The sequence below is a fragment of the Chionomys nivalis genome, chromosome 23, assembly GCF_950005125.1.
Source record: "Chionomys nivalis chromosome 23, mChiNiv1.1, whole genome shotgun sequence".
In the NCBI taxonomy this organism is placed as follows: Eukaryota; Metazoa; Chordata; class Mammalia; order Rodentia; family Cricetidae; genus Chionomys; species Chionomys nivalis.
The window spans coordinates 2,493,684-2,507,781 of NC_080108.1; the positions used below are offsets into that span (position 1 = coordinate 2,493,684).

Genomic DNA, 14,098 nt, shown 5'->3' on the forward strand with positions numbered 1-14,098 from the left:
TCATTCTTAAAGAGAGAGGAAACCATGACACGTGTGCTAACGTGGACGTCTGAAGACAGCACACGAAGTGAAACAAGGGGACCAGTAATCAAATCCATAAAGACAGAAAGCAGAATCCAGGGCTGCAGACAGAGAACGCAGGGACGTAGTGTTTAACGTGGTCAGACATCTAGTGAGGGAGGACCACAATGTCAATAGATGTAGGATCTGAATGCCCCAGACCCTATAAACCTGATGGGGGAGAGTCTTCTGTTTTGTGTTAATTTCATTGGTTAAATAAAGAGACTGCCTAGGCCCTTTCAGAACAGAATGCTGGGAGAAAGAAGCCGAGTCAGGCAATTGCCATGATTCTCTCACTCCAGACAGACGCAGGTTAAGATCTTTCCTGGTAAGCCAGCTTGTGGTGCTACACAGAATATTAGAAATGGGTTAGATCAATAGGTAAGAGCTAGCCAATAAGAGGCTGGAACTAATGGGCCAGGCAGTGTTTAAAAGAATACAGTTTCCGTGTAATTATTTCGGGTATAAAGCTAGCCGTGCAGGCGGCCGGGTGCCAGGAACTTAGCCCGCCGCTCTTATTACAACATAAACCTAAAAATGATTAAAACTGTCAAGCCTCTGATACAGCTTTCCTCACTCTGACCAACAAGTTCAATAAACATCTTAGCATTCAGTTTGGTTCAGGCAAGTCCAGAACTCAGCACTTCCTGCCTCTGCCTCCCAAGGGTGTAGCACACAGGTGAGCTGGGCACCACACCTATCAAGATTCTCAAGTCAGTAAGACACCACGTTAATGATTTGAACGTATTTCATTTATATTTCTTAAATGTCCGAAAGAGCAAACATTTCTTTTTCTCCCTCTTTTACAGGATGGCTCTCAATTGGAAAAACTGAGGTAGAATTCGGGAGCACATAGCTGGGTGGAGGAGCAGAAAATACAAGAGATTACAAAACAAAGCAAAAGAAAACACACAAAAAAAACCTTGTTTAGGTGTTTCTTCCTCTTTTTTAGTCTCCTCATCCTCTAGAGTGGGACTTTCCCGGGAAGAGTCTTCCTGTTGGCTAGAGTTTTTCAATAGTACAGGATCAATTTGTGCTTTCAGGAGTGCAAGAGTCTCAGCCAACTCGTTTCGATTTCTAAACAAGGGAGAAAATAAAACAGCATAAAAATCTTTCTGAGTCTAGTGAATTGTGAACAACACCTACTGGACATTAAAATGGGGTGGAAACAACACAATTAAGAACATCAAACGCCCAGGAGCAGTCCTAACAAAACCCAGACTCTAAAGCTAAGTATTTGGAAAAGAACATTCATTAAAATGTACTTTTTATCACACAGAAATTACATTTTCCTTATTGAATAGAATGACAACACACGACACTGGATGAAAACAATGACATTACAACATTAAACGAGTCAGAGTGCGACCCCTTCTTAAGGATTCTATAACCTTTAAGGAATCAGTGTAAACCTTGCTCGTGACTCTTTTGACAATTCAGATTTCTGTGTGGTATGTTGGGTTTTCTCCTTAGTCACCTTCCATGCCATCTTCTATATAGGTCCAGGGATTCATCTATCTCTGCCCTGTGCCTCATCCCCACACCAGTGGTGAGGTTACGGACACTGACCACTGGTCCAGCTCCTGCAAGGATGTTGGGAATCTGAACTCCAGTCCTCACACATGGGCAGGAAGCACTCACCCACTCAGCCAACTCCCCAGACTCTGTATCATGTAAACCCTAGAAATATAATTCGTAGGTAACTTTACACAGTATTTTCAGTAATTTATCATATTAAATAAAGTGTGTATTGTGCCAACAGGAAGCAAAGACATTACTATCTCTACCATGTGGGAAATCTAAAGGTGTTAAACATCAACATTATACTTGTCTGAGTTTATATGCTACCGATAAATCATTATTTTCTTATACTCCAGTGACTGTTCAGGGACACGGGCGGCAGAAGAGGACTCCAGAGTGCCAATACCAGCCACTTAATAGCAACCCATGGCAGGTTTCAATCTCTACCTGTGGTGCTGCTCTGTGGCCAACAGAGCTGAAGGGATGGCTCAGCCATTACAGACAAAAAATGGTAAGAGACCTCTGCACAGTTTGTTCCCATCCTTACACAGTTGAGCCAGGGTCCCAGTGTGCAGCTCACACTGATCTCAAGCTCTCCATCCTTCTGTGTCGCTGTCCCCAGTGCTAGCGTGTGCTGTCGCATATGGCTGGGCTTTTTTTAAGGCGACAAGGAAAATCTTGAGCAACTGAGGGATCCAGAAATGAGTCCCTTCCTTAGTGACAAGAAGATATTCTGCTGGATGGCTGTTGAAATGTTCCCAGAGATCCAAGTATTGGGGCCTGACTGACAGTTGGTGGGCATTTGGTTATGATCTAATCTCTGGGTTAATTTTTTCTTAAAGTCCTACTGCGATGGCATCACTGGGAGGTGGCAGGAAGCAGGCAGCTGGTCACTCAGAGTATGCAGTGGAGCACTGTATAGCCTGCTCTGGTGCCTTCCTGTAGCCCCTCTCCGCATGCTGTCCAGAATGAGAGAAATGGCCTCTACTGTGGGACAATGGTCTGTACTTTGTCAATTGTATTTTAATAAAATGCTGAATGGCCAGTAGCCAGGCAGGAAGTAGAGGTGGGACAACCAGGCAGGAAGTAGAGGTGGGGCAATGAGAACAGGAGAACCCTGGGAAGAGGAAAGCTTATTCTGCAGTCATGATCCAAACACAGAGCAAGCAAGATGTGAATGCCTGTCGGGAAGTGGTGGCGCACGCCTTTAATCCCAGCACTTGGGAGGCAGAGGCAGGCGGATCTCTGTGAATTTGAGATCAGCCTGGTCTACAAGAGCTAGTTCCAGGACAGGCTCCAAAAACCACAGAGAAACCCTGTCTCGAAAAACCAAAAAAAAAAAAAAAAAAAGATGTGAATGCCTTGCCAAAAAAGGTACCGAGCTACGTGGATAACATAGACAAGAATAATGGGCTAATATAAGTTATAAGAGTTAATAAGAAACCTGACTTAATGGGCCAATCAGTTTATAACTAATATAGACCTCTGTTTGATTTCTTTGGGACTTAATGACTGCAGGAACCGGGCAGGATAGACACCTCAGACAACACTCTATGGCGTGTTCATACCACCATGATGCTCTCTTACCACAGGCCCAGAAACTGAGGAGGATGCCCACGAAAACATACGTTAACCCAATTCCTCCCAAAATTTCCCAAGTGCTGCTGAGATAACTTATTCGGTAATGTGCCTGCCTTACAAGCATAAGGACTGAGTTCTGTTCCATCAATGTCAGTAGGTTTGGGTATGGTGGTACATACTTATAACCCTAGAGCAAGAGAGGAAATATATGTGTATCTTCCTGGGGCTTGCTGGTCAGAGAACCTATCTCTAGGCTAGTGACAAATTCTTTTAAAAACTAAGGAGACAGCACTGGAGGGTCAACAGCCGAGGGTGCTGTCCCTTGCCTTTCTACGGAAACACTCACTAAGCACCCACCAATGCAAATTCACACACGCAAAGTTTCTTCCATGATCGTTTCATCTTAGAAATCTGATTTTTAAATGGACATTTCTTTTGTTATGAGTGCATATGGCTCTAAGCCCCCTACAATGTGCAAACAACATTTTTTCTGTGGTTACTAACATCATCTTCTTCACCACCATTGCCAACGTCACGGTGGTTCACAGCTTATTTCATCAGGGGCCAATGAATGAATAACTGGAAATTCAGTGTTGATGTTTAAAAAGTTGTTATCTATTTCTTCTAGCTTACTATAAGAGCCTCATACTGTTTCCTGCTTGATTTGTCACGTGTAGGAAGGAAGCTCTAATGGAGAGGAGCTGGAGCAGAATCCGTGGTTAAGAGCACTGGCTGCTCTTCCAGGGACCCAGTAAGATCCCCAACACACCCACACAATGGCTCACAACCACATGTAACTCTAGTTCGAGGAAATTTGATGCTTCCTTTTGGCTTCTTTTCACACCAGGCACAAATGTGGTGCACAGACATATACGCAGGCAAAACACATCATATGCATGAAATAATTTGAGCACTTTTTAAAGGTATTTTCCTTGATAAGCAGAATCCCCAATGTTGAGCATCACCACCACTACATACAGCTGGAGAGCAGAACCTGCACTGAGTCAGCACAAGTATGTCTTTAATTGCTGTGTTCCACGTGCTGTAACAGCATGGAAGTTATACAAAGTCTCTTCCTTCGTTACTTCTTGGTGAAAGAGTATCATGGATCCAGGTTGGCCTTAAACTCTATGAATATATAGATATCCCTGAACTTCTAATCTTTCTGCCTCTATCTTTAAAGTGCTAGAATTTAAGGCATGGGTCATCATGCCCTGAGTTTACTAAACGCCTTTTGGCCAGGCAGTAGTGGCACATACTTTTAATCCCAGCACTTAGGAGGCTGAGGTAAGCAGATGTCTGCGAGGTCGAGGCCAGCCTGATCTACAGAGCAAGTTCCAGGACAGCCAAAGAGAAACCCTGTTGAGAGAGGGAGAGATAGAGACAGAGACAAAGACAGAGAGGGAAAAGAAAAGGAAAAAAAAAGAAAAGAAAGAAGCCCCTTTGGAGACATTCTGCACACTCATGATTCTGTTAGCTGCTGTTAATGTGGCTTAAAAAGAAAAGTCCTATTCTTCAGCTAAGGGCGGAACTATGAAGTTCCATTTAGAGGACAGGGCATGGCACGAGGGGCGGGGTTGTGGAGAATTTCAACTGGAATAAACAGAATAATTGTCAATGAATACTAAATTTTGTGGTCATCATCTAGCCCAGGTTTGTCATATGAGCCTGAGCTACTGTAAAGAAAATTCTTTTTAAAACAAATGAGAAGAGATGTCTGTAGTAACCCTTGCCTTTTGTTGGAACCAGAGTAGAGGGGACCCATAGCAGCGAGCACTGAGTCACACTCTGAGCATGCGCTACAGAAGCATAGACTGCCCAGCAGGGAGACTTGTCCCATGGAAATCAGCAACAGCAAGGCATGGACAGGTCCGCCAAGAAACTCTGATAGCTCATGATCAGATCTTTAGTCAATTCAAATCTTCAGACACTAATTCTTAGTCTTCCTTTGTGTTTCTGTTGTCAGCCCGTCAACTCTCACCAGTCCTGAGCTTCCCTTAGTTACGGGGTCGCACAGCACTAAGTGGCAGAGGCACTCTGAGGGATGGGCCCTTTCTACACGAGCAAGACCATCATTTGTCTGCTCTCTCTTGTAACTTCTCATCACCATTTCTTGGCACAGAGCTTTGGAAAGTCATCCTTATACTCCAGGGCTCTCTCATCCCAACACCACAGTTTCTGGATGGTGCTGTGCACCAACGCCCAGCTTCACAGCAACATAACCTTCGGCTGCTCACAGGGTATCTGGGGGCCTTTCAGATTCAATGGTAATTTTAGATTACAAAGCAAAACTTCAAAACCAGTGAGCAAGGCAAGGAGCAAGGTAGATCTCTTTTTGAGATCAGTCTGGTCTACAAGAGTGAGTTCCAGGACAGCCAGGACCGTCCCACAGAGAAATCCTGTCTCAAAAAACAAAACAAAAGTTATTCAAACAACAGCAAGAGAAAAGTACTACTTTAAAGAATCTGGTTCAAGTAAAGGAAACTAGCCTTTCATTTCCTCTAGTTAAGAAAAAACCTAAGTGTGGCCCCTGAGAAACAAAAAAGCCAAAATTGTACTCTGCTTGCTTTCGCTCATGGCCCGAGTCCCTAAGATCAGTGCCTCTTTTAAGACTCACTTTGCATAAGCCAGGTTTAGTTAGAAAACCCTGACAGCACCTATCAGCCACAGTCACTTCTCTTTAATGTAAAAGTAAGTGCTTCTGTTTCTCTAGAACTCAGCTCAGCACTGTGATCTCAGCCTTTTCCCCCAATTAATCTTTTATATGTTTAAAGAGAGACATCTTGCTGGGCAGTGGTGGTGCATGTCTTTAATCCCAGCACTTACTCGGGAGGCAGAGGCAGGCAGATCTCTGTGAGTTTGAGACTAGCCTGATCTACAAGAACTACTTCCGGGACAGGCTCCAAAGCTACAGAGAAACCCTGTCTCGGAAAACCAAAAAGAAAAAAAAAAAAAAAAAAGAAAAGAAAAGGAAGGAAGAAAGAAAAGAAAAAAGAGAGACATCTTATTCTGCATCAATACTTTACATCTTTCAATTAATATTTTCCCTAATCAATTAGTGTTCTTCCCACAATGAGCTTATTGTGCTAAGTATTTTTCTCTTCAGGTTTGAGATCAGAACTTAACTACATTCCAGGTATGACCAGGATCAAGAGTACACCTCACATTATTTTGTGAACCCAATATATATTAATTATACATATTATGTGGTAAGTGCAGGTTGTTAGTGGTGGTTGAACCGAAGGCTTCACACCCGCTATGCAAGTAGCCTTCAGTAAATTATACCCCCAGTCACCCAGTAATACATTTTTAGGGAGAATGTGCTGGACATCAAATCCAGCCGTGAGGTAGGCAAGCCCTCTACTAATCAACCATTTACCCAGACCAAGCAATCTCCTGTCTTGAGACAGGGACTCTGTCCAGAGCCCTGGGGTCCTTCCACTCACTGCGTAAATCAGGCTGGTGTCAAACTCATAAAGATCTGCTGTCTCTGCTGGGATTAAAGGTGTGTGCTACCACACGTGGCCAAAGTGATAACGTTTTGAAAAAACTAAAATACATTTTCATATTTAACGTTCATAATATGAAAGACTTAGGAGACAAGACAGTTCACAACCTTTACCAACAGTAGCTCCAGCGAGTCACTAAGTTACAAGCTCGTTAAAACACCACGTCACAAGCATCTCATTGACATTAAAAATCTGAGGAAGCCAGGTAGTGGCAGTACATGCCTTTAATCCTAGCACTAGGGAGGCAAAGGTAGGTAAATCTCTAAGAGTTCAAGGCCAGACGATCTACAAAGTGAGGTCCAGGACAGTCACGGCAACACAGAAAAACCCCGTCTGGAAAAAACAAAAACTGAAGAAAACCAATGTTATCCAAAAGATACACTCTATACAACATATGAGACTTCACAGATGCACAGAACCCAGCTAGGCCTAGCGAAGCTACTCACTGCCCTCATATTCTGAATTTCTTAGTATGGTGCCCACCAAGTCTGCCTAATGAAGTAAAGAAACCTATGTTCACCACGTGTTTAAACCTGGATTAGCAGACATCAGTAACTGCACTCTGTTTCTGAATGGTCCAAACATATCTACATTTGTGGGGTCAGAGTTCCTGAACACAAAGATTAACAACACATGTGGGACCGGTGGCACACGCCTTCTTAATCTCATCACTCAGGAGGCGGCAGACAGTCCCAGTGAGTTCAAGGATAGCCAAGATCAAATTCATTCATTCATAAAGGCTAAAAACAACCTGCTACAACTTCACTCAACAAATCCCTACAGTCAACACGAGAAAACTGCTCAGGAATGCTTCATGGGCGCTCCTTCTGCACACAGACTGTAGACACATTCTTCCATGTTTACCAGAAATACAGACTAACACATGAAAAGGTAATTTTTTGGTTTAGTTTTGGGTTTTATTGTTTTGGTTCTGTGTGATTTTCATATTCTTTTTCGAGATAAAGTCGTAGCCCAAGCTGGCTTTAAATATACAGTGTAGCCAAGGATAACCCTGAATTTCTGACCCTCCAGTTTCCACCTAGGCTAATAAGGAAGTGTCCCCCAGGTTTGTCTATGTAAACGCTTAAGACTGAATGCATGACTGAGTATCTGAAGAAGCACTCAAGGAACTGCCACATCCCCAGCAGCTGGTCCTTGTTTTCTGAAGCCAGAAGCAACCAGAAATCAAGTTAGTTATGGCTGAAAAGGGGCGAGAAATACTACGAGAATTTTAACCATCTGCTGATAAGTACTTCTTTAATAAAGACACCAGTGTCACATCTGGGGTTAGGAAGTTGAAGGAAGAGCAAGGGTCTGTGGTCCACGGTGTGCAGAGCAAGCCTGAGGACCAGAGTTCAATCCCTAGAGAGAACCAACTCCCTAACGTTTTCCTCTGACCTCCACACGTAAGCTGTGGCACATGCATGTGTCACACGCATACACATACAATAATAAAGAAAATTATTTTTAATGTGACATATTCTCTTTTTTAAAAAGGGGAAGAAAAGAGCAAATGTTCACCGAGCATGCAATATGGTCCCAGTGTAGTCTTTCATATAGTTCTCGTAACAGCTTGGAGGGAGGCAGCATTATCTTAACATAAGGCTGGGAAGATGGTTCAGTGGGTAAAATGCTTGCCAGGAAAAAATGAGGACCAGAGATTTCACAGCCAGAATCCACAGAAATGCTTAGTGGGCATGGCATCCCAGAACCTGGAATCCCAGACTCAGGAAGCAAGAGATAGGCGATCCCTGAAGCAAGCTGGCTAGCCATACTAGCCATACTGGAGAGCTCTGACTTCAACTGAGAGTCCAGCCTCAATGAACAAGGTGGAAGGCAATTGAGAAAGATTCTCAATTAATGTACACGGTGTGCTCACACACATGCAAGCACACATACAACATACATGCACACCAATACATAGAAGCATAAGCAAAAATTAAATGAAGCACAGGAAAATAACTGTTGGGAATATGTCTATATGTGGTAAAAAGATGGATCAATAAATACACATATTAACTAACATAACCATATCATGGACACACTGAACAGTGTGCATGAGAAACTGTTTTAACTGTACAGTAAACATGATTACTTTTCTGTGTTTTCTTTTCTTTCTTTCTTTTTTTTTTTTTTGGATTCTCAAGACAAGGTTTCTCTGTAGTTTTTGATGCCTGTCCTGGAAGGCAGGCCTTGAACCTCGAACTCAGAGATCTGCCTTCCTCTGCCTTCCGAGTGCTGGGATTAAAGGCGTGTGCCACCGCCGCCTGGCAATATATTTTTTTGATATACAAAGCAGGAGAGAATATTTTTTCTGAGTATGCAACACTACTCTGGAGAACAGTACACCTTGCAGCAGAACACATGAAGTCTACATTCACAGAGAACAACAGTGAATGCATTATGTCTTAGGAGTTTGTCGCTTACTTTCGTTGAGGAACCTAGAAAAAAAGAACCGTGCAGTACCTGCTAATAACACCTGTGAATTCACTCAACGCACACTTATTCTTTAGAATGAAAGCTGAACTTCACTAATAAAATGAATGTTGTGAATGGATTAGTAATCATTAATGAAAACATGCTAAGAACAGAAACAGGGCAGGCTCTCGTCCTGCAGCTCCTTACCGCCAGCAGTTAGGCATATATGAGCCTTCCCTACCTATCAACCAGTAACCTTTCTAAAATTATTAATGTGGCTACTAATGAAATATTGATAAATGATGAAACTGCAAGATAGAAAATTAAAAACACAAACATTATCTGCAAAGGTTCGACATCACTCACCTATTTAAAAAAACAAAAGACAAAACATTTCAAGATATAAGATTTCAAATGAGAAATAAAAATGTAAGGCTATAGAACAAAAGCAAACACTCTTCAGAACTTCAAGAAAGAGACTGCAGATAAACTGTTCAGACTGAGATACTCAGAGAACTAAACAATGCTTTTCTTACATTCACAGCAAAGAATATTTTCTTCCATGCATACCTTATTCATTAACATTCAGATTATAACATTTTGAGCACAAGTATATGTCCTGATATGGAATGAGACGCTGTTTAAATTCATTTGTCAATTCTCCTTAAGAAGAAGACCGCTCTGGACTCACAGATCACATTCCAATAGAGAAGAGGTAAAGATCCTGGTACCTGACAATGCATTTCCAAGAAGAGCCGTCTTGATCATCTTGTTCTTCTATGTACATTCTGACATTGTGGTCTTGATCCAACTGGTACCAGTACATGAGGCCATCTTTGTCCCGCCCAATTGGCTGGAGACGCATAGTATCAGCATCCTCCTCATTAATTATATTCTTGAATTTAAGATTGTCGTCAAACTGACACTCGCAGAGATACTGAAAAACAGTTACACTGTGGTTTAAAATACCATACAAACACTTCTCCAACAAGCATCATGCACTTTCAGGAGTGGTCAGGGACACAGCAAGATCACACAGTTCATTTGTTCTGCATTACTCTTCCAGTTTCTTATGTAGAATCTGCTTAAAATAATCAACATAATAGGCAAATTTGAATGTAACATTTTAATTTTACACAAGAGTAGAGTTTTAACAATCACACACACACACATATATATATATAAATTATCTTCCTAAAATAGTAAGTTTATGTGCACTAAAAGTTTCAATTATACCATTGTATAACATTCTATTTAAATCTTAGTTCATTTTTTCAAGAATTAATATTATTGGCAAATAAAAATCATACATATATGGTTTAATAGACAATGCAGAATGATTAGTTCAAGCATACTTTGTGAGGAGAACTCTTATTTTCAGCTACGTAATTACAATCACTTTCCAGTATCACCTTCAACACAGCTGAGACTTTGTAAGTTCACCCCAAATCTCTCCAGTCTGACTGCTATTCCACTGACCAGGACTCACCATGGGTGTATTCTGTGTTCTTTAAGGCTCTATGTTAAAATGAGAACATAGTGTAATTTCTTCCTGAGCCTGCCTTACTAAATATAATAACCTCCTGATTTAAAAATGTTTTAAATTATATTTTGACTTATTTTCTGTACTTGTGTGGGAAGTCACCCATGTGCCATGCTTGCATGTAGAGGTCAGAAGACAAGTGTGAACAGGTTCTCACCTTCCACCATGTGGGTTCCAGGATGGAGCTCACGTCTTCAGACCTGAGCCACAGACCAGCACTTGTTGTTTTCAGACTACAAAGCATCTCATCATGTTTATGTGCACCAAGCATTTCGTATTCACTAAGGGTCATTGCTATTGTGATCACTGCTGCAGGGCACATGAGAACATGAGTATGGGTTTAGCGCTGGCTTCATTCCCACAGGACTCACGCCCAGCAGGGGGGTGCTGAATCACTGTGTCATTCCACTTAAATATTTCTGAGCAAACTCTCACACATTTTGTTTCTAGGCAGTATTTTTTAAAATCCTATTTTTTTTCCCTTTACTCTGAAGGGAAGGACTGCTTGAGCCTGAGAATTTAAGACAAGTCTTTGCAAAATAGTAATCCAGGTTCAGACAAATAAAAACACAGACAAATTTGGACACACCACAAATATAAGTGCTAAGTGGACAGGTGCTCAGAAGGTCTGCTCTATGCATCCTGTAGGCTTTTCAGTGAGCTAGAAGAGCAATTAGCATTTCACAATACAGTAACAGCTATTCCTTTGCCATGTCTCATCTCATACACATCTGGTGTGTATTAAGAATCACTTAGCCAGGTGGTGTGCTGCACCCGCCTTTAATTCTGGCACTCAGGAGGCAGAGGCAGGCGGATTTCTGAGTTTGAGGTCAGTCTGGTTTACAGAGTGAGTTCCAGGACAGGCAGAATTATACAGAGAAACCCTGTCTCGGAAAAAACAAACAAACAAAAAAAGGATCACAAATGAACAAAAAGAGAATCGCAAAAGCCCTTGAGGCCTCCTGAGTAAGATGCTACCGATACAGCGCCGTGGAGAGGCAGTCACAAAGGTCACTCACTCTCACAGCAGCCACGTCCCTCTACTAACCATGGCTTAGTAAGTGGGAAATAAAAAGAAACAGAAGAAAACTCAAGCTTGAAAGCAACCCTATGCTGAGACTCAGATGACCCATTTTAACAATACTTTTGGTTACATGAAGGCTTTAACACAATGGTATGCACTTAGTTATCTGGAAAGCAATGAGTACTTAAAATTTTATTAATGATTAATTATTTGTTATTTTTATTATTATTGTTGTTTATTTACCACAGCCTGTAGTATATAGTGATTGATGACAGCGACAACTGGAACAGTGAACCAAACACCCAAAGCAACTGCTTTCCTATTCTGTTACTGTATCGCCAATCAGAAATAATTAAAACTGGATACACTGTAAACACAGTCCTTAAAAATAGTAAAGACAAGAACTGACTTTTATGTGCATGTGCACTCTTTGCAAGTGTGCGTGTGTGTGTTCCTACACATGGAAGCCAGTGGTTAATGTGAAGTTGGATTCTCAGAATTTTCTCCACTTTTGCTGAGACAGGGTCCCTCCCTGTGCTCAAGGCTTTGCGGGAGTACCATCTGTCCAGTTTGCCTCCCAAGGCTGGACTATAGGTAGGCTGATGCACCACCTGGCTTCTAAGTGGGTTCTGGGGATCTGAGCTCTGATCCCCACGCTTGTCAGGTAAGAACTTTGCACAGCTACCTCCCCAGCCCAGAATAGACACTGGAAAACAAGACTGTTCCTCTAAACATAAAATGTCCACCCTATCGCCCACCTCCTGCCCTCTGTTGGGATGTAAGAAATAGCCCAGGCTGGCCTCAAACTCAAGATCTTCCTAAATCAGCCTCCCAATTACTAAGATTACAACATGTGCACTCACACTAAATTTCTTTTTCCTTCAAATTCTGTTGTTACCTGTGTTGATCCACTTATTTGTGGGTGTACTTGCAGACATGTGGGTGCGCATGTGAAGACAGAGGATGACTTTCCAGAGTCACATCTCCTTCTGCCATGGGGTCCCAGGGATGTAAACTCGGGGTGTCAGACTTGGTGGAAGTACGTTTACTCATTGAACTGTCTTGCTTTTTTTACTTTGAAATTTAGGGGTTAAAGTCAACTTTAAAAACATAACTACATAGCCGGGCGTGGTGGCGCACGCCTTTAATCCCAGCACTCGGGAGGCAGAGGCAGGCGGATCTCTGTGAGTTCGAGACCAGCCTGGTCTACAAGAGCTAGTTCCAGGACAGGCTCCAAAGCCACAGAGAAACCCTGTCTCGAAAAACCAAAAAAAAAAAAAAAAAAAAAACATAACTACAACAGATAATGCATGCATTACCTTTAAGAGTGCTAGTTTGCACTCCACGCTCATCTCAAGATAGCCTTTCTTCTCCATCTCCCATGCCCAGGTACTGTTAAACTCTTGGCATATCTGTAAGAGAAAAAGAATAGCTTTAACACATGAAAACAATTTTGGTTGCCATTTGTTATACTTTGATTTGGAATGCTCCCCAATAGCTCAGGTACTGAACGCTTATTAGTTGAGTAGGTAAGGGCTAGCTGTAGAAGCTGGTCACTCAAAGGCATACGGTCACCCGTTTCCCAGGGGATGAAAAAGACTGCTGCACCACACACACCGACATGATGCTGTGTCTCACCGCAGGCCCAGAGACAGTGGGGCCAAGAGATCGTGCACCAAAACTTCTGAAACCAAGAGCCAAAACAAATCTGTCCTTATTTAGGTTGGTTTTCCTAGCCATTTTGTCATAGGATCATCAAGTTGAATGGCAATAATACTGGTTGTCGTCTATGACTATGTTGTATTCTTATTAATACACATATACAGAGGAAAAGGTTCAGAAATGACATGCCAATCCAATTCCAACCTGTGACTCATACTGCTTACAGTCACGGAAACATTTACTAATGCTATGCCTATAAGAACTAAGAGAACCTGGTGCTGCACAGATGGCTCGGTGCTTAGGAGCTCTTACTCCTCTTGCAGAGCCCCCATTTCAGTTCCCAGCACCCACATGCTGGCTCACAAACATCTCTAACTCAAGTCCCAAAGGATCTGATGCCCTCTTTCACTCTCAGAGGGCACCAGGCACACACACTGTACACATACATATATGCAGGCAAAACACTCATAAGTATAAAAAAAATAAATCTAAAAAAGCAGCAACAATAACTTGAAAAAATAATCTCTGCTGTTTTCTACCATATTCAACAACTTTAAGTGTATTTTACGGGTATTTTTCCACATGAGAATAGTTATTTGATCATCTCTCTAAAGGCTGAATTTCTGTTAAGAGTGGCAGTCTGTTTATCTCTAACACTAGAAGGAAGTTCACAACCAAGTCTGACTCTATAACTACAGTTAACAGAGCCTCTCTTCAAACCAGTGTCCAGTGCAAACACCGCTGCTAGGTATTTGAAGGCTTCGCTGCTAGGTATTTGAA

At 42.1% G+C, this 14,098-nt stretch overlaps 1 protein-coding gene across 1 annotated transcript in view; it reads right to left on the reverse strand.

Annotated features, from left to right (window-relative positions):
* The window catches only part of Rsf1 (remodeling and spacing factor 1), a 106,446-nt gene that overhangs the window by 39,209 nt on the left and 53,139 nt on the right, over positions 1-14,098 (reverse strand). The window contains exons 3-5 of the mRNA XM_057755919.1: positions 12,976-13,068; positions 9,821-10,026; positions 983-1,137 (exon numbers count right to left, since the gene is read on the reverse strand). Coding sequence (XP_057611902.1) covers positions 983-1,137; positions 9,821-10,026; positions 12,976-13,068 — 454 coding nt within the window. The remainder of the gene's footprint in view (positions 1-982; positions 1,138-9,820; positions 10,027-12,975; positions 13,069-14,098) is intronic.